Here is a 21,854-nt window from a genome sequence, read left to right as displayed (position 1 = left end):
ACATTTTTATGACTGCAAAATACAAATTCTACCTACTCTATAAATTTTCCTTGAGGATGCCATTCCATGATTATGTCTGTTCCCTAAATTCTGCTCACCTTACTGTAAATTTGTCACTTGGTCTTAGGTTAACATTATTTAACTATTTTGTGTATGTATACACTTTTTCTGACTTGAAAGGGAATGTAAATGGTATCACTACAAAGTCATGACACTTATTTTAACCAAGATACACACTATTCTTAAAAATGAATGTCTCCTATTCAGTGAAATTACCTTTGGGAAACAAAATATTTATTGCAATAGAGTCATCACAATAAGAATTTCTGTATATTAATAAAAGACATAATTATATTATTAATTTATTATTGTGACTTGTCTTATAAATCAAATTATCTAATTATTATTAATTTTTGTATAATAATTCTTTTTGTATATTTTGTGCTGGTAAGTCATCATCTCTTTACAGATTAATTTCATTTGATTTTACAAATAATAAACTTATTTTTTGTTGTTATGCTTTTTTTGAAACTTCAATTGATGTTTGATTAACAGGAGGTGGTTAGTTGCGTGAATAACTTTAGTTGTTATTTCTGAGATTTTGGTGTGCCGATCACCGGAGCAGTGTACACAGTACCAAGTGTGTAGACTTTATCCCTTACCCCACTCCCACACTTTTCCCCCACTTCCCAAAGCCCATTGTATTTATGAGTTTGCATCCTCATAGCTTAGCTCCCACTTCTGAGTGAGAACATACAATGTTTGGTTTTCCCTTTCTGAGTTACTTCACTTAGAATAACGGTCTTCAGTTTCATCCATGTTGCTGTGAATGCCAGTATTTCAATCCTTTTTATACACTTAACGAAGGAGGTGAAAGACCTCTACAAGAAAAACTACAAAATACTACATAAGAAAGAAAACGTAGATGAGTTGTATTCCATGTATCACATTTTCTTTATCGATTGTTGATGGATAATTGATGGGCATTTGGCTGGTTCCATATTTTTTGCAATTGCAAATTGTTCTGCTATAAACATTTACTATTTTTTGATTATGTCCATTCTTGTAGGATTGAGGTAGTGTTGCATTGTGATTTTGGTTTGCATTTCCCTGATCATTAGTGATGTTGAGCATTTTTTAAATGTTTGTTGGCCATATGTATATCTTCTTTTGAGAGTTACCTATTCATGTCCTTAGCCCATGTTTTAATGGAATTGTTTGTTCTGTTCTAGCTAATTTGTTTGAGCTCCTTGTAGATTCTGGATATCATTCCTTTGTCAGATGTATAGATTGTGAAAATTTTTTTTCACTGTGTAGGTTGTCATTTTACTCTGCTGATTATTTCTTTTGCTATGCGGAAGCATTTTAGTTAAGTCCCACCTCTTGTCTTTATTTTTGTTGTATTTGCTTTTGGGTTCTGTGTCATGAAGTCTTTGCCTAAGCTAATGTCTAGAAGAGTTTTTCCAATGTTATCATCTAGAAATTTTATGGTTTCAGGTTTTAGATTTAAGCATTTGATCCATCTTGAGTTGATTTTTGTATAGGATTAGAGATGAGGATACAGTTTTACTCCTCTATATGTAGCTTGCCAATTATCCCAGTACTATTTGTTGAATACGGTGCCCTTTCTTCACTTTATGTTTTTCTTTGCTTTGTCAAAGATCAGTTGATTCTAAGTATTTGCCTTTATTTCTGGTTTCTCTATTCTGTTCCATTCATCTATATGCCTAGTTTTATACCAGTACCATTCTGTTTTAGGGAGCATGGCCTTATGGTATAGTTTGAAGTCAGGTAATGTAATGCCTCCAGATTTGTTCTTTCTGCTTAGTCTTGCTTTGGCTAAGTAGGCTCTTTTTTGGTTTCATATTAATTTTAGAATTGCTTTTTTCTAGTTCTGTGAATAATGGTGCTGGTATTTTAAAGGGAAATGCATTGACTTTGAAGATTGCTTTTGGCAGTATGGTCATTATCACAATAATGGTTCTACCAATCATGAGCATGGAATGTGTTTCCATTTGTTTGTGTTATCTATGTTTTCTTTCTTATGTAATGTTTTGTAGTTTTCCTTGTAGAGGTCTTTCACCTCCTTGGTTAAGTGTATTCCTGAGTTTCATTGTTGTTGTTGCAGCTATTGTAATAAGGGTTGAGTTCTTGATCGGATCCTCAGCTTTGTCACAGATTTGTGTACATTAGTTTTTGACAAAAATTATTAGGATATAGGTGGAATTTCACTACATGAGTAAGTTCTTTAGTGTTGATTTGTGAGATTCTGGTGCACCCATCATCCGAGTAGCATATACTGCACCATATTTGTAGTCTATTATACCTCACTCCTCACACTCTTCCCCTGCCAGTCCTCAAAGTCCATTGTATCATTCTTACGCCTTTGCATATCACTGTATCTCTGGTATAAAATCCACTTGATCATGGTGGAAACTTTTCCTGCAAACAGACCTTTCAGTATTACGTTGACTGTGGTTTTGCAATAGATGGTTTTCATTACCTTAAGGTATGCCCCTTCTATGCTGATTTTGCTGAGGGTTTTAATCATAAAGGGATGCTGGACTTTTTCTGCATTTATTGAGATGATTATGTGATTTTTTAAAAAAAATTATTTTTATGAGATGTATCACATTTATTGACTGTGGATGTTAAACCATCCCTGCATCCCTGGTATAAAACTAACTTGATCATAGTGTATTATCTTTTTGATATGCTGATGGATTCTGTTAACTAGTAATATGTTGAGAATTTTTACATTTATGTTCATCATGGATATTGGGCTGTGGTTTTCTTTTTTGGTATGTCTTTTCTTGGTTTTGGTGTAAGGTTGATACTGACTTCACATTACAGAGAATTCCCTTTTTCTCTATCTTTTATAATAGTTTTAGTAGCATTGGTACCAGTTTGTCTTTGAACATCATGTAAAATTTAGCTGTGATTTCATCTGGTCCTAGAGGTCTTTTTTTTTTGTTGGTAACTTTTTAATTACTGTTTCTATCTCACTTCTTGTTATTGGTTTGTTCAGACTTTCTATGTCTTCCTGGTTTAATACAGGATAGTTGTGTATTTCTAGGAATTTATCCATTACCTCTAGGTTTTCTAGTTTGTGTGTGTAACGGTGTTCGTAGTAATCTTGAATGATCTTTAGTATTTCTCTAGTACTGGTTGTAATCTCTCCCATTTCATTTCTAATTGAGCTTGTTAGAAACTTCTCCCTTCTTTTCTTGGTTAATATTGCTAATGGTCTGTCCATTTTATTTTTTCAAAAAACAGCTTTTTGTTTTATTTATTTTCTGTACTTTTTTGTTCCAATTTTATTTAGTTCCGGTCTTTTTTTTCTGCTGCTGTGTTTGGGTTTGTCTGTTGTTTCTCTAGTTCCCTGAGGTGTAACCCTAGATTGTCTATTTGTGCTCTTTCTGACTTTTTAATGTAGGCATTCAATGCTATGAACTTTCCTCTTAGAACCATTGTTGCTGTTTCCTAGAGGTTTGCATAGGTTATGTTATTATTATTGATCAGTTCAAATAACTTTTAAATTTGTATCTTGATTTGATTGTGACCCAATAATCATTCACAAGCATATTTTATTTCCATGTATTTGCATGATTTTGATGGTTTCTTTTAGAGTTCATTGCCAGTTTTATTGCACTGTGGTCTGACACAGTACTTGATATAATTTCAATCTTCTTAAATTTACTGAGACTTGTTTTGTGGCTTTTACTGAGACTTGTTTTGTTACATGGTCTATCTTGGAGAATGTTCCATGTGCTGATAAATAGAGTGCATATTCTGCAGTTGTTGGGTAGAATGTTCTGTAAATATCTAAGTCCATTTGTTCTAGGGTATAGTTTAAGTTCATTGTTTCTTGTTGACTGTCTGTCTTGCTGACCTGTCTAGTGCTGTCAGTGGAGTACTGAAGTCCCCCAGTATTATTGTGTTGCTGTCTATCTCATTTCCTAGGTCTAGTAATTGTTTTCTGAATTTGGGAGCTCCAGTGCTAAGTGCATATATATTTAAGATTGTGATATTTTCCTGTTGGACTAGTTCTTTTATCATTATATAAGGTTCCTCTTTGTCTTTAACTGCTGTTGCTTTAAAGTTTGTTTTGCCTGGTATGAGAATACCTACTCCTGCTCATTATTTGTGTCCATTTGCATGGAATATCTTTTCATCACCCCTTTACCTTAAGTTTGAGTCTTTATTTGTCAGGTGAGTCTGTTGAAGACAACAGATATTAATTAGTGAGTTCTTATTGATTTTGCCATTGTGCATCTTTTAAGTGAAGCATTTAGGCCATTTTATAGTCACCATTACTACTGAGATGTGAGGTACTATTTTATACATTATACTATTAATTGCTGAAATATGTTGGTATTTTTTAACTGTTACTGTTTTATACGTCCTGTGAGATTTATACTTTAAGGAGACTCTATTTTTTAGTATTTTGAGGTTTGTTTCATGATTTAGAGCTCCGTTTAGCAGTTCTTGTAGTGCTGGCTTCAAAGTGGCAAATTCCCTCAAAATTTGTCTAAAAAAGACTGTATATTTCCTTCATTTATGAAGCTTAGTTTCACTGGATACGAAATTATTGGCTGTTTTGTTTAAGGAGGGTAAAGATAAGACCCCAGTGCCCTCTGGCTTGTAGGGTTTCTAGTACAAAATCTGCTTTTACTCTCATAAGTTTTCCTTTATAGGTTACCTGGTACTTTTGCTTCACAATTCTTAAGATTATTTCTTTTGTATCGACTATAGATAATCTAATGAGTACGTGCCTAGGTGATGATCTTTTTGTGATGAATTTCCTAGGTGTTCTTTGAACTTTTTGTATATGGCTGTTGAGATCTCTAGCAAGGCCAGGGAAGTTTTCCTTGATTAGCCCTCAAATATGTTTTCCAAACTTTTAGATTTCTCTCCTTCTCTGGGAACACAAATTATTCTTCTGTTTTGTCATATAATATAATCCCAATCTTCCTGGAGACTTTTTTCATTTTTTAAAAGACAATTTTGCTCTTTGTCTTTGTCAGATTGGGTTAATTTGATACACTTGCCTTCAATCTCTGGAATTGTTTCTCCTACTTGTCTGATTCTATTGCTGAGATTTTCCAGTGCATTTTGCAATTCTCTAAATGTGTCCTTCATTTCTAGAAGTTGTGATTGTTTTTATGTTTTCTATTTTATGTATGTGTGTATTTATTTATTTATTATTTTAGATGGAGTCTTGCTCTGTTGCCCAGGCTGGAGTGCCGTGGCATAATCTCAGATCACCGTAAATTCTGCCTTCCAGTTTCAAGTGATTCTCTTGCCTCAGACTCCTGAGTAGCTGAAATTGAAGGCACCTGCCACTATGCCAAGCTAATTTTTGTGTTTTTACTACAGACAGGGTTTTGCCATGTTGGCCAAGCTGGTCTTAAATTCCTGATCTCAGGTGATCCTCCGCTTTGGCCTCCCAAAGTGCTGAGATTACAGGCATGAGCCACCATGCCTACCCTGTGATTGCTTTTTATTTATGCTATCTAGTTCACTGGAGAATTTTCCATTCACATTCTGTATAATTTATTTATTTATTTATTTGATTTCTTTAAGTTGGACTTAACCTTTCTCTGGAACCTCTTTGATTGGCTTAATAGTCTGAATTGGCTTAATAAGTCTGAATTCTTTTTCTGGCAATGCAGACATATCAACTTAATTTGGATCCATTGCTGGAGAGCTAGTGTGATCTTTTGGGTGGTGTTCAAAAACCTCATTTTGTCATACTACCAGAATTGCTTTTCCAGTTCCATTTCATTTGGGTAGACTATGCCAGAGGAAAGATCCAGAACTCAAGGGCTGCTGTTCAGATTCATTTTTCCTATGGGCGTGCTCCCTTAATGTGGTGCTCTCCCCTTTCACCTAGTGTTAGGGCTTCCTGAGAGCCAAACTGCGGTGATTGCTATTTCTTTTCTGGATCTAGCCACCCAGCAGAGCTACTAGGATGGGGAGTGTCTACAGTGGGTCCTGTGATGTGATCCATCTTCAGGTCTCTCAGCCATGGATACTACCACTTACCCTCCTGGAGTTGGGAGGAGAGTGAAGTATGCTCTGTGAGAGTTGTTGGTTGTATTTTTGTTTAGTGCACGGTTTTTTTGTGTTAGTTGGCCTCCAGCTAAAAGGTGGCACATTCAAGAGTCCATCAGCTTTGTTTGTATATGGAGGATATAACTTTGCCTTAGGGTCGGGCAGTGGGCAGGGCCACAAACTTATTAAGAAATTATGACCTTTGTGTCATGGGCTACCAGACCATGAAGAAAAAGACCATCAGGTATGGGCAGGGCTAGGCATGTCTAAGCTCAGACTCTCTTTGGGTGGGGCTTGCAGCAGCTGCTGTGGGAGATGGTGTGTGGTTTTCAGGCCAATGGAGTTATGCTTCCAGGGGGATTACAGCTGTCTCTGCTTTGTCACATAGGCCACCAGGAAAGTGGGGGAAAGCTGGCAGCCACAGGTCTCCCCGAGTTCCCATGCAGCCTGCAGCCAGAAAGGCTGGACACACTCCCACTGTGCCTGCCTCAACAGAACCTATTTATTTCAAGGCAGCCAGTGAACAGGGCTGAGAACCTGCCCTAGGCCATGAACCTCCCAGCTGAGAAAGCAAGCAGGCTGACACTTCCTTGGCTGTCCGTGGATTCTCTTGGTTTTCCCGTTATGTTCCTGTGGTAGTTCATAGAGCAGAAGTTCACCATATGGGTCTCCACACACTTCTCTGTCTATACAAGTGGGAGCTGCAAGTTACCTCTGGCTCCTATCTGTCGTTTTTCCCCAATCTCATTAAACTTATTTTGATTTGAGTCTCCTGAATTGGTTGAGTGATATAGCTTGGCATAAAATGTATTTGTTTACCACTTTGTCTTATTATTTTATAGTGTGACTATGTATATTCTTTTTACATTTTTTATGCTGAATCTGAAATGCATATGAAATATTTTTAAAAATTAGCCTAAGAGAAAGTACAATTTTACAGAAGATAAATACACTAAAAGGATTAGCATTTATTGGAAGAAAACTTTCCAGTTGCTTAAAAATCTTTTTTATTTCTAAAAAAATAAATGACCAAATAATTGCAGACATAAAGAAATAGAAAAAACTTACCGTTCCACACAGTCAGAAAGCCTGGAGCAATGGTTAGAAGCTGGGGCATCATGACCCCCTACAACATATAAGAATCCATTGTATGTGGCAACTCCCACACCTCCACGTCTTTTGGACATTGGAGCACACAAACTCCACTTGTTAGTGTGTGGGTCAAAGTATTCCATTGATTTGAGGCAGGAACTTCCATCACGTCCACCAATAGCATATAATCTAGATAAAAAGACAGATCTGTGTGTATGTATATGTATGTGTATACATATACACACAAAATGCATGCATAGAATGAGCGTGACAGAACTTTGCACAAAGCTTTTCAAGTTTCTCGAGGGTCAGACTCTATATTCTACTCCTACACTATTTTGCAGTCAATAACAAAAGTTTGTGAATAGATCATTACCTGAGTGTACCTGTTAAAATCTATCCCAACCTAAACCTTTCTTTTTCACTATCTTTGTCACAGTCACTTTAAAAGAATTGAATAAAAGATTCCATGGGATATGAGGCACAGATAAAAGAGGGAAACATCGAAGGGATTGGTAGGATAGTTCCAAAGACCAACTCTAACAAGTTTACAATTTTAAAAGGGTTCAACCACCTAGGAGCGGAATCTGTTGTTTTTGTGTATGATTTTATATTTGCATTAACAATTATCACTTAGAAGATATTAACTTAATAAACAATTAAGGAAAAAAGATAGAACCTAGAAACTATATTTTTTCCCTAGGAAGTGATATTGGCTATGACATTTCTCCCATATACTTTAAAATGCCATTCTTTTGATAAGTAGTATTTTAATATAATTTTAAAACTATAATGCATTAATAAAGAAGGCAGACATTTATTAATCCATATTCCTGTAACTTCCCTTCATGCTGAGTTCTAAACAGTAGCAACTCAGCGAAGCAAAATTAAATGGGTCAAATTTCATGTTTTCATCCTGTTCTGTATTAGGTAGGAGATTATATAACTGAATTACCTGACATTATTCAGGTCAGGCCACAGATAGATTTAGGAGTACCTTAAACTGGATCTCCTCTTAATTATGGACATTTCCTATTTACTTCTGTGCAAGGTTCTAAAACAATATGTTGACATTTTGACTGAGACCATATCTATAATAATGTATTGGCTTCATGCATAGTCAATATAAACACACAAGGCTGTCTCTGGTAATTGACCCAACCTATTGTCTGAAACTTGGCAGGATTCATGACCCTCTTACATTCTGGTCATTGTCTCCAAAGTTCCCTTGTCAGAAAGCACATAATACCTGGTAATAATTCAAGCTCTTAGAAATTTCTAACAGCATCATGTTTTAGTATAATATTTTGGATGTGTTTGGCAAGTGACAGGAAGAGGTAAATATTCAGGAAGGGTGAGACTAGGTAGGATTCTATATTTAGGAACCCTGAACACTCAGGAGAGGGCTTGTTGAAAAAAATAAAAGAATCACCTTATTATAACCATAGACAGACTAAAGTTTTGATAAAAATAAATAATAATGTAAAAATATAGTAACTTTTTGAGGGTAAAATCAGAACTGGCTTGCCTACAAAGGTTTTCTCAAATTTAATCTGCACAGAAGTCACCTGATGATACTGTTAAAATTAAGATTCTGATTCAGGACATCTGGGGGAGGGCTAGGATTCAGCATTTCTAAATACATCTCAGGAAAGGTGGATGCTGCTGGTCCCAGGACCACACCTTGATTAGCAAGGGCATAGAAAATATTTAATCAAGTGTTTATTTTAGACAAGTATTTTCAGTCCTAATGGAGAGTTCCAATGAAGACCTTTTATTATTTATAACAAGTATATCCAGTTTATTTGGAATGCTGACTGATTGATGGATCATGTAACTAAAGTTCTGTACTATATAACCTGGAAGCAATGAGCATGTGTGTTTCAACTTACTCACTTGTGGTTTAATGCAACAACACCAACTGTGCTTCTAGGAGTTGACATACTGGCCACGTAATTCCACTGTCGTCCCTCAGGGTCCCATCTTTCTACAGTATTTAAATAGCTCCATCCATCATGACCACCTATAGCATACATTGGTCCTTCAAGCGTAGCTACACCTAAAGAATTAAAGGAATTTGTGGGTTCACCTAGGTATGCCACACACAATGGATATTGTTTCATTTTACAAGCAATTAAGTATTTATTTTTTTGTTTTGCTTATTAAACGATTTTGCATACATATGAATAGTTGTATGCAAAGTATGACTCTGTTGTAAAGCTAAGTATGGTTTTCTAACTTTTCTAACTTACAGTTTCAGTTATCATATCATAGAAGGGAATTATGGTTATAACACTGAAGTCAAAAGAGGTAGTAGAATGCACCATTTCTAGATATGTAATTTAAAAGCTGGATTTTTCTCGCAAAACTTTGATATTGTTTGTTGAATGTAACGTAGATACAATATGATATTGATTCCTAGATAAACCTTAGAATTGCAGGCTGACTGTGGTAGGTCTTTATAACCTCTGATATTTAATAGAGGGATAAAAAGATTCACGTGAGCTAACGTACTAGAAAGGCGTTTTTAATGTTTAGTTAGAAGTTTGTTCTGTCAGATATTATGAATAGCCCATTTCTGCTTCGCATCTGCTTTGAGAATACACATAATTGTTTTTTTTCCCACCTTCACTATCCCTATCAACCTCTCAGTGGTATATCATCATCACTTCCCCTACCTATTTACTAATATCAATTATATTGAAAAATAAGTTTGCTCTGATTTCTCTGTAGGACCATTCTAAGCTATGACTAGGAATTACCCTGACATAACTGAACTGAATAATTGTATAGTGTATTATTTGACGGAGTCAATTTATTAGAATAATTGAGTCAAGCAATACTTGTCCTGGATCTGCCAATTTTTAGTTCGGCAAAAGTCAATTAAAAAAAAAGTAAATTTTTCTGTTGTTCAGCTAACTGTTAGGATATTGCAAACATATGGAGCCTACTATAAAGAAAGAGGTATACTGACAAATATTCAGGAGAATCAGAGTTCTCCACTGTGGACACATCATTCATCTAACTAGAAACACTATCCACCTCAATCATCAACTACTTTCCTCCCTAAACTGAGCTTAGAAGAAAACTCCTTGTTGTAGTTGTAGATTATTTAACAATAAATCCCTTTGAAAAGTTGTGATCCTTTTTAGAATGAAACCCCTTTGAAATACTGGTGGAAGAGAATCGGGAGTAACCTGCAACATCAGAAGTTCCACAGGCTTTTATCATTTCCTTAAGTTTTTTAGCATTTTGGACGTTTTCACTAAGGGTTTGGCTAAATTCCAATAACGTGCAGCTAGATGTAATTTTTGACGTTCTTAAAAAATACATAACCTTAAACTCTTACCTAAGCCGTGCCGATGTGTTGACATGGGAGGCATCACAGTCCAGATTTTGCCAACTGGATTAAAACATTCAACTGTATTCAAAGTTTTTAAACCGTCTCTTCCTCCCACGACATAGAGCTTATTATCAATAACTGCAACTCCAAATTGAAGCCTACGGCCACTCATGGTGCCAATATGTAGCCAACTGTTGGTCCTGAGGTCGTATTTTTCAATTGTAGTAGTACCTGTCAAAGGGATATTGAACAATGATAAAATCTACTTTTATTAAAAATTTGACTTGGTATTGTTCACATTATAATTATCAACCCATAACTTACAGCAAAGTAGCAGTGATTACAATTCAAATTAAGTAAGTAGCCCAGGTGATTCTACAACCTGGGAGATAAGGCAAAGGATAATCTTTTACTACTTCTGGATCCAAACAGAAGAGTCAGAATAAAATGTTTTATTTAATATGTTTGGATTATATCCTTATAATGCTGGCTTTCACTATACTATTCTACTGGTAGTACCAACACAAATGTCAAGTGACACAACTTACAACAAAATACCTAGGATTCTATTATCGAATGTTTGCACATCTGTTAAAGATTTAATTACTTATGACCATTCAATATATTAATTTATGCTTTTTAAATGTTTCTGTTTTTTTCTTGTGTGTGTGTGTGTGTGTGTGTGTGTCTGTGTGTGTGGGTCTGTGTGTGTTTATTTAAAAGACATGTAATGAAAGTGAAAGGCCCAGGAATGAAAATTCTTGTTAAATGAGCCTTTAGCTGGGTGTGGCAGTGTGCACCTGTCATCCCAGGTACTTGGGAGGTTGACGTGGGAGGATCACTTCAGCCCAGGAGTTGGAGGCTTCAGTGAGCCGAGATTGTGCCACTGTACTCCCGCCTGGGTGACAGAGTGAGACAGTGTCTCAAAATAAATAAATAAATAAATAAATAAATAAACAAATAAATAAATAAGTAAATGAATAAATAACATTTTATAAATGTTAAATGGGCCTTTGGTGTTGATTCACACAATGTTCCATGATGATAAAAGAGGTAGAAATAAATTATTTAGGCAGATAGTGAGGGCAAAAGGGTCCTTGGTGGAATTGCCTTTCTAACAAAAAACAGAGCCCCAAATCATTTATTTTCTAACAAAAAGAGCAGCCTGAAAAATTGAGCTACAGACATAGATAAGCAAGCTGGAAGCTTGCCCAGAGGAATGCCAGCAGCTGTGCCCATAGGAAAGGGCTAACTTTAGGCCAGGCATTTCCAACACGTAGGCTCCATCTTCCCTTTTTTGTTACCATGTGTACAGTAAGAAAGAAATGGCCAACATGCCCAGCATAGGCAGAGAACCCACCTGCATAATAAATGATTGGTACGAAGGCAGCAAGAGATTCATGCCCTATGCAAATGGCACACCTGTTCCTAACCAGTCTTTTGCACCCTGTGTAGATTAGACACCACCTCCTCACCAGCTCATCTATAACCCGCCCTGCATTTCATCAGAGATCTGGAAAACCATTTTTCCAGGACACCTATCTGTAGCAGAGAAGTATTCTCTTTCTTTTGCCTATTAAATGTTTGCTCTGAATCTCACTCTTTGTGTATCCATGTCTTTGATTTCCATGGTCATGAGACAACGAACCTCAGGTGTTACGTTACCCCAGGCAATGAACCCACTTCAGTAGCACAAAATATTGGAGTTGAGAATAGAAAATTATAAGGTGTTACTTTCTTTAAGTGTTAATAAAATTTTATTTTCTATTCAATTACTAATATACAAAGTTTACTGTCACAGTATACTGTCACTATTGACAAATTATCATACTGTCATAATAAATTGTCACTTCAGTAGGCAATGCTTCTTAACATTCATTAAAAATAGCTGTTGCTATTTTTTAGGAAAAGCTAATTTTGTACAACTGGGAAACTTCTGAATAATAACCAGGGTAGAAAGATAGAATTATTATTTATATCTATAGTGTATCTACTACAGTTTGTGGCAGGTTTAAGAAACTTCATCCCAATTACACAAAGTCAACCGTAGTAATAGGCAAAAACACTTTCCAGTTGTTCCTTTATTGGGATATTTGTGAAGAAAATGCAATCCATTAGTTATAATGAAGATGTAGTTAACATTTGAAACATACACACTGGCAGTTTTTGGGCAATGGTATGGGTCATATCCTGTCAAAATTTAAGCAGAGTGTATATTAAATATATAGCTGCTCCTTGATTAGACTGAATTAGTGGAAACAATGCTTCCTTCTTTTAAGTTTAAATATTTTCTGGTGACTAGTACACTGTAAGTATGTGTGTTCCAGGATTTTGAATTTTCTCATACAAACTTGCAAATACACAGGTACTCATTTACTCTTTCTCTTTAATTACTGTCTCTTTTACTGATAACATGAATGTGACTGAATGATGATTTATAGGTTAGTAATTGCTCTACTGACTATATTTACTGCTAACAGGCGAAATTATAACACCTATCAAAGTATCTTTTCTACACTAAATATCTTTCAATGATAATATAAAACTAAAATAAGTACAAAATCATATCTACTTTATTTTATGTTTAACCAGTCAATTTTCTCTGAATACTTTCCACTTCTTCCCATTTCTTCATCCCAGTCTCCCTAAATCCATATTCTTATCTTCTTGTTCTGATTTTAACTTTTATTTCTCTATTAGTGGAATTTACCAAAGACCCAATTTAGATTAGGAAATAAAAGCTAGTCTGCACTCATTGTTATGATTATGAAGATATGAATGCTGAGGTAATTAGAAAATTGTGAAAATCTACATTAATCAGCTGTATATAGAAGAATTACACTGAGAGATGTATATGTGTGATTCGTGCCTGGCTAAACTTTTCAAGGTATTAGATTCAATATAAAAGATAAAATGATTCCATAACTTTTGACTGCAACATGAGCATTTATGACTAGTAGTTCTACATATAGAATTCTGTAGACGTTGCCAGCCCCTTTGTGCACCCCCACCAATCCTTCAACTAATCAAAATGTAAATTCTTTAGCTGCTTTATTATGGCAGCTCTATAATAGGTAGAAAAATATAAATTCATTTTTTACTATCTTTTCCTTTAAAATTTTTCTGTATAACTTTTTGCCCCATAATGTATGCCCCATAATGTGTTTCTCAATCCATTTCTAAGCTCTTATCCAATCTTTGTTTCTAATCTATTCAAAGTGAAAAACCCTTCAAACTTATCAGTGTTGCTGAGAACACTGTAGCTCCTGCAGTAGTGAGTATATCTGATGTAATGATTTCCTCCATTTACTTTACAAATGTTCAAAAAGTGACAATATTAGCCTTTACTTTGTTTCCTGCCATACTCTTTATTCAGAATTTATTTTTAAAATAAATAAATATTTACAAAATACCATGTATGTACAAGACATGCAAAGTTTACTAATTGACCATTTAACAATTTTGACTCTGTAATAATATTTAGAACTTTCTGATGATTCTTTCAAATACACTGTAGAAAGTATAGTTAGCCCTAGCCATTTGTGTGATATGTACATTTGACAGCAATTCTGAGTTTCTTATATAAATCAGAGAGAGGAAATTAGAGACTGAGGAAGCACTGCGTTTCCTAAACATCAAAATATCGAAGTTAAATTTTTAAATTTTAAAAATTTCAATAGTGTCGAGGGTATAGGCAGTTTTAGTTTACATGGATAAGTTCTTCAGTGGTAATTTCAGAGAATTTAGTGCGCCCATCACCCAAACAGTGTATACTGTACTCAACATGTAGTCAAAAACATCTTTTAAAAAACAACTAAAACAACACACTATAAGAAAAGGTACACGTATAGAAATTAATGCTTATACTTCTTTGAAAGTATGTAAAGTAGTACATTTTCAATGTAATACTGCTTTATACAGATAAATGCTACTCATTTAATGTTTCTGTTATACTTCTTAGGTTTTCTTTCTTTTTCTCTTTTTCCTTTTTTTGTTAGTACGCGTTTATCTGGGTTTTCGAATAGATTCAAAAACCCCCAAAGAGTTTTGCTGTTGTTGCTTTGTCTGTAATAGCGGCAGTGTAGAAAAAGGAACATCGTGGCTGGGCTAGGGGGATCACGAGGTCAGGACTTTGCGACCAGCCTGTCCAATATGGTGAAACCCCATCTCTACTAAAAAATACAAAAATTAGCCGGGCATGGTGGCACGTGCCTGTAGTCCCAGCTACTTGCGCGGCTGAGGCAAGAGAATCGCTTGAACCCGGAAGGCAGAGGTTGCAGTGAGCTGAGACCACGCCACTGCACTCCAGCCTGGGCGACAGAATGAACTCCGTCTAAAAAAAAGAAAGAAAAAGAAAGAGAAAAGGAACATTGTATTTGAATAAAAAATTCATCTCCATCCTTTCTTGACTGTTTTTGTGTTGGTTAGGGGCAACATTATCGTAACAATATTGTGAGGACTTGAAACAATGTTTGCAAAATGCCAATCAAAGATTAAGTAATCAAAAATGGAAGGTTTTACTATTCTTCTAATGGTCTGAAATGTCCCATGAGCCTTTTATAGTATCTACATATACTAGGAACTCAAAGTGTCTCTCATACCTCATTTACTTCTATACCAAACTCTGGTAATAGAGTCCGGAGATTATAGGTTCGTTTTTCACCCAGTTTTAGAAACTGATAAGGGGTTATAGATACTTATAACCATTTGTTGTAACACATTTCTTTATTGTAACAATAATTTAACCAAGATTATCCTGAAAATAATACCAAAAATAAAAAACACAAAAACCAAACACAAAATTTTCCATTTTCTCACAATGCAATTTAGTCTTTCTGCAACATCAGAAATGAAAGATAACTGTACTTGCATTTTTATTTAGTACTCTTCTAATTTAAATACCAAACAAGAAACCTTCTTATATGCTATTAATATTCATTTTATTCAACAAAAATGCAATAAAACCTCAAGTTGTCAGACTGGAAATTAATTCTAGGATTTCACTGTCTTATAAAACGTATCTTGTGACATTATTGTTACAAAATACAAAAACATTGTTTATTATTTTCTGAAGAACATTAGTTCTTGAAGTAACCCTACAAATTTGCAAATAATTGCATTTGGAATCTCTTGTTTTATGGGCTTATGATTAATAAGTATAGTTACTATATAAAGTCTTCCAATTTTTGGTTACTTATATCAAAGAAAATAATATGATTCCAGTACCACTTCAAACCACGTTTTAAAACTATTTCTTTCTATCCCCTTTCCTTTCCTCATTTCCCACCACCCCACAGTTTTGGGAAGATGTATCAAGATGTAGCTCCAAGATAAACTTCACATGCTTGGAATGTTTCCTTTCCTCCACTCCTTTCTAATTCCATTCTACGCTCCCATGCCTTATGCACATTTATTTACCTAGATGCTTGATAAATACACACCATATTCATTTATCTAATCAGGTATTTCCTTAGAAGCTTCAGGGGCTGGATGCTGTTACAGACCAGGCACTTCTGGCTATGATGGCACCATCCCTTTCACCACATGGAACAATAAATAATTCAGGACAAGCCATTGAAGTGGATCACAACACCTGACACTTCCTAGACACCCTGCCTATTCTGCATTCCACGCCCTCTCTTTAAAATTCCCGCATGCCTTCTACAAATGGAAGAGTAGAAATTTTTGGAAAGAATTCCACCAACTCCCCCCATTACTAGCATGTAAAAGAAAATCTTGCTCTCTTTTTATCACACCTCACTCTTGTTATTATGGCTTCTTTCTACAAGTGGCCAGCAGCCAGACTTTTGCCAGTCACAGTCTCTTTCCTCTGTGGTAAACATGTGAAAGGAAAATAAGTCTCGGGACCCCCAAATCACTAAGCCAAAAGAAAAAGTCAAGCTGAGGACTGCTTCAGGCATACCTTTCCTCCCTTTTTACTCCCAAATAAGACAAATAACAGAGTATTTTTTAGAAAAAGCTACACATCTCCTTCACAATTTGCCCACAAGGAAATTCCTTGTGGGCCTCCAGATTCTTACACCCTGTAGCAGTTACGTTGAGTTTCACCCTGGCAATGTAAATTGATATCTTATTTTTGTAGGTGCAGGACAAAGGAATGACAGAACTCAGTGTCATCCCTCTGTTCACCTGAGACAAATGCATATCTGATAGCTTCCTCAGCTTTATTGTTTATGAAAAAAATACAGATTCTCTAAGCCAGACTAAAGTGACTATTTCTGTACCTCCCTCACGTGTAAATTGTATATTCAGCAAAAAGCTAATCAGATACTCAGAAGAATGCAACTATGTGTCTCTTATCTACTTATGACCTAGAAGCCCCCCAACTTTGAGTTGTCTCATGTTTCTGGGCAGAACCAATGTACATCTTATACACATTGATTGATGTCTGATCTCCCTAAAATGTACAAAACAAAGCTGTGCTCTGACCCCCTGGGGTAAAGAATGGGTGAATTCTTAACCTTAGCAAAATAAACTTTATAAATTAATTGAGACCTGTCTCACATTCTTTTGGGTTCACAAACATTAAATAAGTTTTCCTTGAAAAGACATAATATGGCAATGTATTGCTTCTGTAAAGTAAAAGTGCCTATTAAGAATTCAACACTAATTGAAAGGTTATGTCTCATAAGGTAAGAAAATGAGGTCCCAAAATCATATAAAGCACCCTATATATAAAAATTAGCTTTAGGTGTACTCATTTAACATGGCTTTAATATCACCCTTATAATTTGGAGGCTATTGAGAATGTTCCTTTTTTGAATGAAGACACTGTAAGTTATTTTTACCTTTCATAGCATCCATGCCTCCTACAGCATAAAGTGCCCCCACAGTTGATTTTCTAGGCTTTGTCCGAGGGCTTTGCATCATGGATCTTCTCTCAGGTAAAAGATGATACTTCATAGCTTCCATCAGGAGCTTTTGACACTCAAGATCACCAGTAAACATGGAACTTGTTTCAAGATCTGCCAGTAACTGAAAAGTAGTGATATATGGCATATGAATGGAGAGTTCACCATTAGAAAGAAGATACTTGTACTTGTACAACTTTGGAGGCTGGGCGCAGTTGTGCACACCCGTAATTCCAGCACTTTTGCAGGCTGAGGTGTGTAGAACGCTGGAGCTCAGGAGTTTGAGACCAGCCTTGGGAAACATGGTGAAACCTTGTCTCTTTAAAAAATATAAAAATTAGCCAGATGTGGTTGCATGTGCCTGTAATCCCAGCTACTTGTAGGCTGAGGTGGTTTGATCACTTGAGCCTGGGAGGTAGAGAAAACTTGAGCTAACTGAAACGTAGAAGTTTGTTTATTTAATGTTTTGGGTTGTTTAATAAGATTTTTATTTTTACTTATCATGTAAAATACCTAAAAATCTGCTGGTAGTAGCTAATGATCTTTGCAAATCTATTTAATTGGCACATCATTCATCTTTTGAATATGTGCACATATAATCCAAAGGAGCAAAAGTCCAAAAGAACTCATAGAAATTATTGCTAAAAGCGGCCAAAGAGAATGGCTGTGTCTGCACAAGTAAGAATCTCCTAGTCTACTGCATGCAGCTAATACAAGTAGCAATCTTTTTGGTGGATTTGGGGTAGTTGTGTTGTTAGTGGTGGTCATGCCAACATGCTCAGTTAAAATAATAACAGACATGGTGGATGGTACCTTTATCATCTGATCACTTCTTTAGAGTATTCTGAAAGCAGGTGCTTTTTAACTGGGTTGAGGTACATGACTTAGTAATTAGCCAGCACATTAACAAAAATAGATGATGAATTCTTTTTAACTATCATTACCTGGCAGACAATGAACTTATTTAACACTGATAAAAATGAGGTGTAAGGTATTTTTCATGAGATGAGTTGAAGAGAAGTCAAGAGTATATTTCAGAATGCTGTCAAGAGTCATCTTAGTTTTGTTCCCTTGTAGTTTTGGGTCTACAGTATCATGGGTCATTGAGACGAATAGTGAGCAGGTTGCTGGAACAGAAGAGGTAATCTTACTACACTAAACTTCTCTGAATTTTCCTGCTCTTCATGTGTTAATTCCAGTTCTGTTCTCAATCCACCTCTAATATCTGATGGATCTTTATTTTGACATGCCTCATGAAATCCCAGGCATTGCTTAATGCATGTGCTTTCAGAAATAGGACTAAAAACTAGGCTATGCATATTTTCCCAAAAATACTCTTTGGAGATTCATCACCATCCTTTTTTATATATTGCATTTCTAAAGTATTTGTAAGGTCGCTTTTTAAATTATTTTGGAAAGCCTCTATTTGCATGACATTGCCTATCACTACCATCATCAGAAAAGCTTCACACAGTCCATATTATTGGTCTAAGACATACTCAGAGGTGGGCTACCATGGTACTACTTGTGCATTTGGGCAAGAAATTTCCCTCCATTCCAATAAAGTAAGAAAAGTTCAAACTAAGAAGTTCCTCTGCTGAAAGTGTCTTATAGACTTAAGGCTCTGTAAAGATAACAGACTCTGATTTCTTACACCAGTGCATCTCAATTTTCTATGCCTAAAATCACCTGGAAAAACTGTTGATACACAGATTCCTCACCGTTTCCCTGAAATTGGTTCACTTGGTCTGGAATGAGACATGAGAAATTGTGTTTTTAACAAGCTCACAGGCGCAGGAACATTTTGAAAGGCAGTCTTTGAGAATCTCATAAATCAGTCTTTCTTGAGAATAATACTTTAATTTGGATGATGTCTGAACCTATAGCCACAAATTCAATGAATATTACATGCATATGTGCAATATATCCATATGTATTAAAAATTTTACTGATCAATTTTATATATAGAAAAAATTGTGGTAATTACCAACAGTGAAATTATGTAATGGGACTGCATTACAAAATTCAGTATGAGGTGAGTTAACCCTGGGTCTTATCCAAAGGTGTTTGTTTTTAGAATCATCTTTGCTATAATCCTTCAGTTCAACATATATGGTGAAGATGCCTTTATAATTATGCTGTAGTGCATTGAAAGTATGATAACATTCTTTTGATCATAGCAGATAATATTAATGGTTATTATTCAGGATCTGACTCCTAGACTCTCCTGTGGAAGGCTATTGTACTAATTATTAACATTTTGGCTAGAAGCTGTGCAGGTAAAAAAAAGGAGTCAGCCTAGTCATTTTCTCAGCTTTTTACAAATATTATATGGTGAAACAAAAACTAATGAGTATTCTGATGTTTATGATTTAACTGTAGCTTTTTTTTAGCCATGTTTTTTTCTCTTTCTTTTATTTATGCCTCTAATTGATGGCTGAATATATCCTTCTGTGAAACAAATCTTGTACACTCAGATTACCAGGAATAAAATTAGGCAAACAAGAAATGGATTAAAGCCTAGTGATAGTTCAGAACTACATTTTCAATTACCTGGGTGTTTTTCCATACCTGTGGTGGGAGTAATGGCAGTCTGATGTAAGAAAGCAGCATTCCCAGTTCTCCTTGCCTATTCTGTACATCGTGCCCCACCCACTGCATTAGAGCATGAAAAATGGTCTCTTCATCAGGCACATTAATGTCATCACTGCACAGAAGTTTTGAAATTTCATTAGCTGGAAGCAGGAGGAATTCTTGGTTTTTTATTACCTCAATGAAGTGTTCCTAGAAAAGAAAGGTCATTGACTAAAACTTTGCACTTTAGAAATTTCTTAACGGAATAAGCATATCAAAGCATTTCATGTTGTTAAACTTCAGAAAATGCCAGAGACACAGATGTATCCATTTATAAAATACAGGTGCTGTTGCTGCCCGTGACATGGAAAACAGGGAGCCTTCTGAAGCTGAGAGGTCAAATGTTTCCACTGGAAATTATTTATAGAACACACACAAGGGAAGCTTTAACTGCTTCACAGTCCACATAAGCAGAGTGTTAGGGCCAAAAGCAGCACTTTTTGCTCCCAGCTGCTGTATGTGACAACAGCAGCTCATGACTTCAGAATTGACTGTCTAGCTCATCTTTAGCCAAAAGCCATAAGAAAAAGCTTGAAAATTTTTAAGGTGGCACCTATCTTGAAAGCCTATGAGAGTTAACTCTGGCTATGTATGTGAGGGAGCAACAGACTCAATTCCTTGGAGATAAGAAAAAAATGATGAAAAACTCTTTCATTTATGAAAAAGTACGATCTTCAATTGACCAAGAGAAAAGTATTCTTTTGCAATTGGTAACAATCTACAGGTTCAGGACAATCTAAAAAGGATTCTCATAAACTGATTTCTTTAAAAAGAGTGAGGATGTGTTTGAAATTTATATATTATATCTCAATTATTCCTTCTGTCATTGTGTTGTATTTTGTCAAATATAAAATTTCAAATACCCATTTCATTTTTAAAATCAAAACACCATCATTTCTTTTCTAATTTATAAATATTAAATGTTCTTTCTCTGACAACAGAATAACCATTTTTAAAATTTCTCATAGTGAAGATCTCAAGTTTCAAATGGAATAAAATACATTGCTAAAATGAAGATAAACATACCTACTTGAAATTTATGTTGCACAGTAAACAGATATTCTAGGAACAGTTTAAGATAGTTTCTGAATTGGGGTCTCTAAATAAATCAAATCACCATCTCAGCTTTACTTTTAGTTTAGTCATTGTGGAAGTGAATCAACCAAATAGGAAAGTTATCCATACAACAATCATCAGTGTTGATAGACCCATCAGAAAGCTCTGAGGCTGTAAGTTTCAAACTGGCCTATTTAGACAAATAACTCTTTGTGATTAAGGCAAACAATTGAGAGAGAACTGCTGTTGTTACTGTAGCAGATGTCTCTGGGTGAAATCCCTCCCACTTATTCAAATAACGGTGATAGTAGTACCACTATTAATACATTACACTTCTACAGCACTTCACACTTTACTCATTTCTTTCACAAGCATTAAGTCATAACCAGTGTGATCTTGTGAGAAAGTGGAATTAGTCTGATAAAAAAGCAGGTCATATGAGTTGTCTGAATGAATCCCTATGGGGTAAGTGGCAAAGTCTGGATTCAAACAGAAGCCTCCGAAATCATGCCTACTGCATTTTGTTTGATACTGAAACTGCTTTTCATATGTGACATGATTTTTGTGAAAGAGTTTAGACAAATATAAAACTATAAAACTTAAGGTTATATACTACTGATATCGTATATAAACTCTGAAACTGCATTATTATTATGGACAACTGAACATCTCCTTCTCCTTTCTATGCACTCTCCATTAAAAAAAGAGGAAAAGGAACAGAGGGTTTGTTTCCCTCTCTCTTCCTTTTCCTCTTTTTTCTATATCATATATATATGTATTTATATATATTAATCACATAT

At 35.3% G+C, this 21,854-nt stretch overlaps 1 protein-coding gene across 1 annotated transcript in view; it reads right to left on the bottom strand.

The window, feature by feature from the left end:
* Positions 1–21,854, bottom strand: part of KLHL4 (kelch like family member 4) — a 153,083-nt gene that overhangs the window by 25,106 nt on the left and 106,123 nt on the right. The window contains exons 5-9 of the mRNA XM_008989568.5: positions 19,936–20,148; positions 17,302–17,488; positions 10,499–10,723; positions 9,046–9,208; positions 7,126–7,338 (exon numbers count right to left, since the gene is read on the bottom strand). Coding sequence (XP_008987816.2) covers positions 7,126–7,338; positions 9,046–9,208; positions 10,499–10,723; positions 17,302–17,488; positions 19,936–20,148 — 1,001 coding nt within the window. The remainder of the gene's footprint in view (positions 1–7,125; positions 7,339–9,045; positions 9,209–10,498; positions 10,724–17,301; positions 17,489–19,935; positions 20,149–21,854) is intronic.

The sequence above is a fragment of the Callithrix jacchus genome, chromosome X (assembly GCF_049354715.1).
Source record: "Callithrix jacchus isolate 240 chromosome X, calJac240_pri, whole genome shotgun sequence".
Lineage (NCBI taxonomy): Eukaryota > Metazoa > Chordata > Mammalia > Primates > Cebidae > Callithrix > Callithrix jacchus.
The sequence above is the reverse complement of the archived record's forward strand: the minus strand, read 5'-3'. Positions and strand labels throughout refer to the sequence as shown.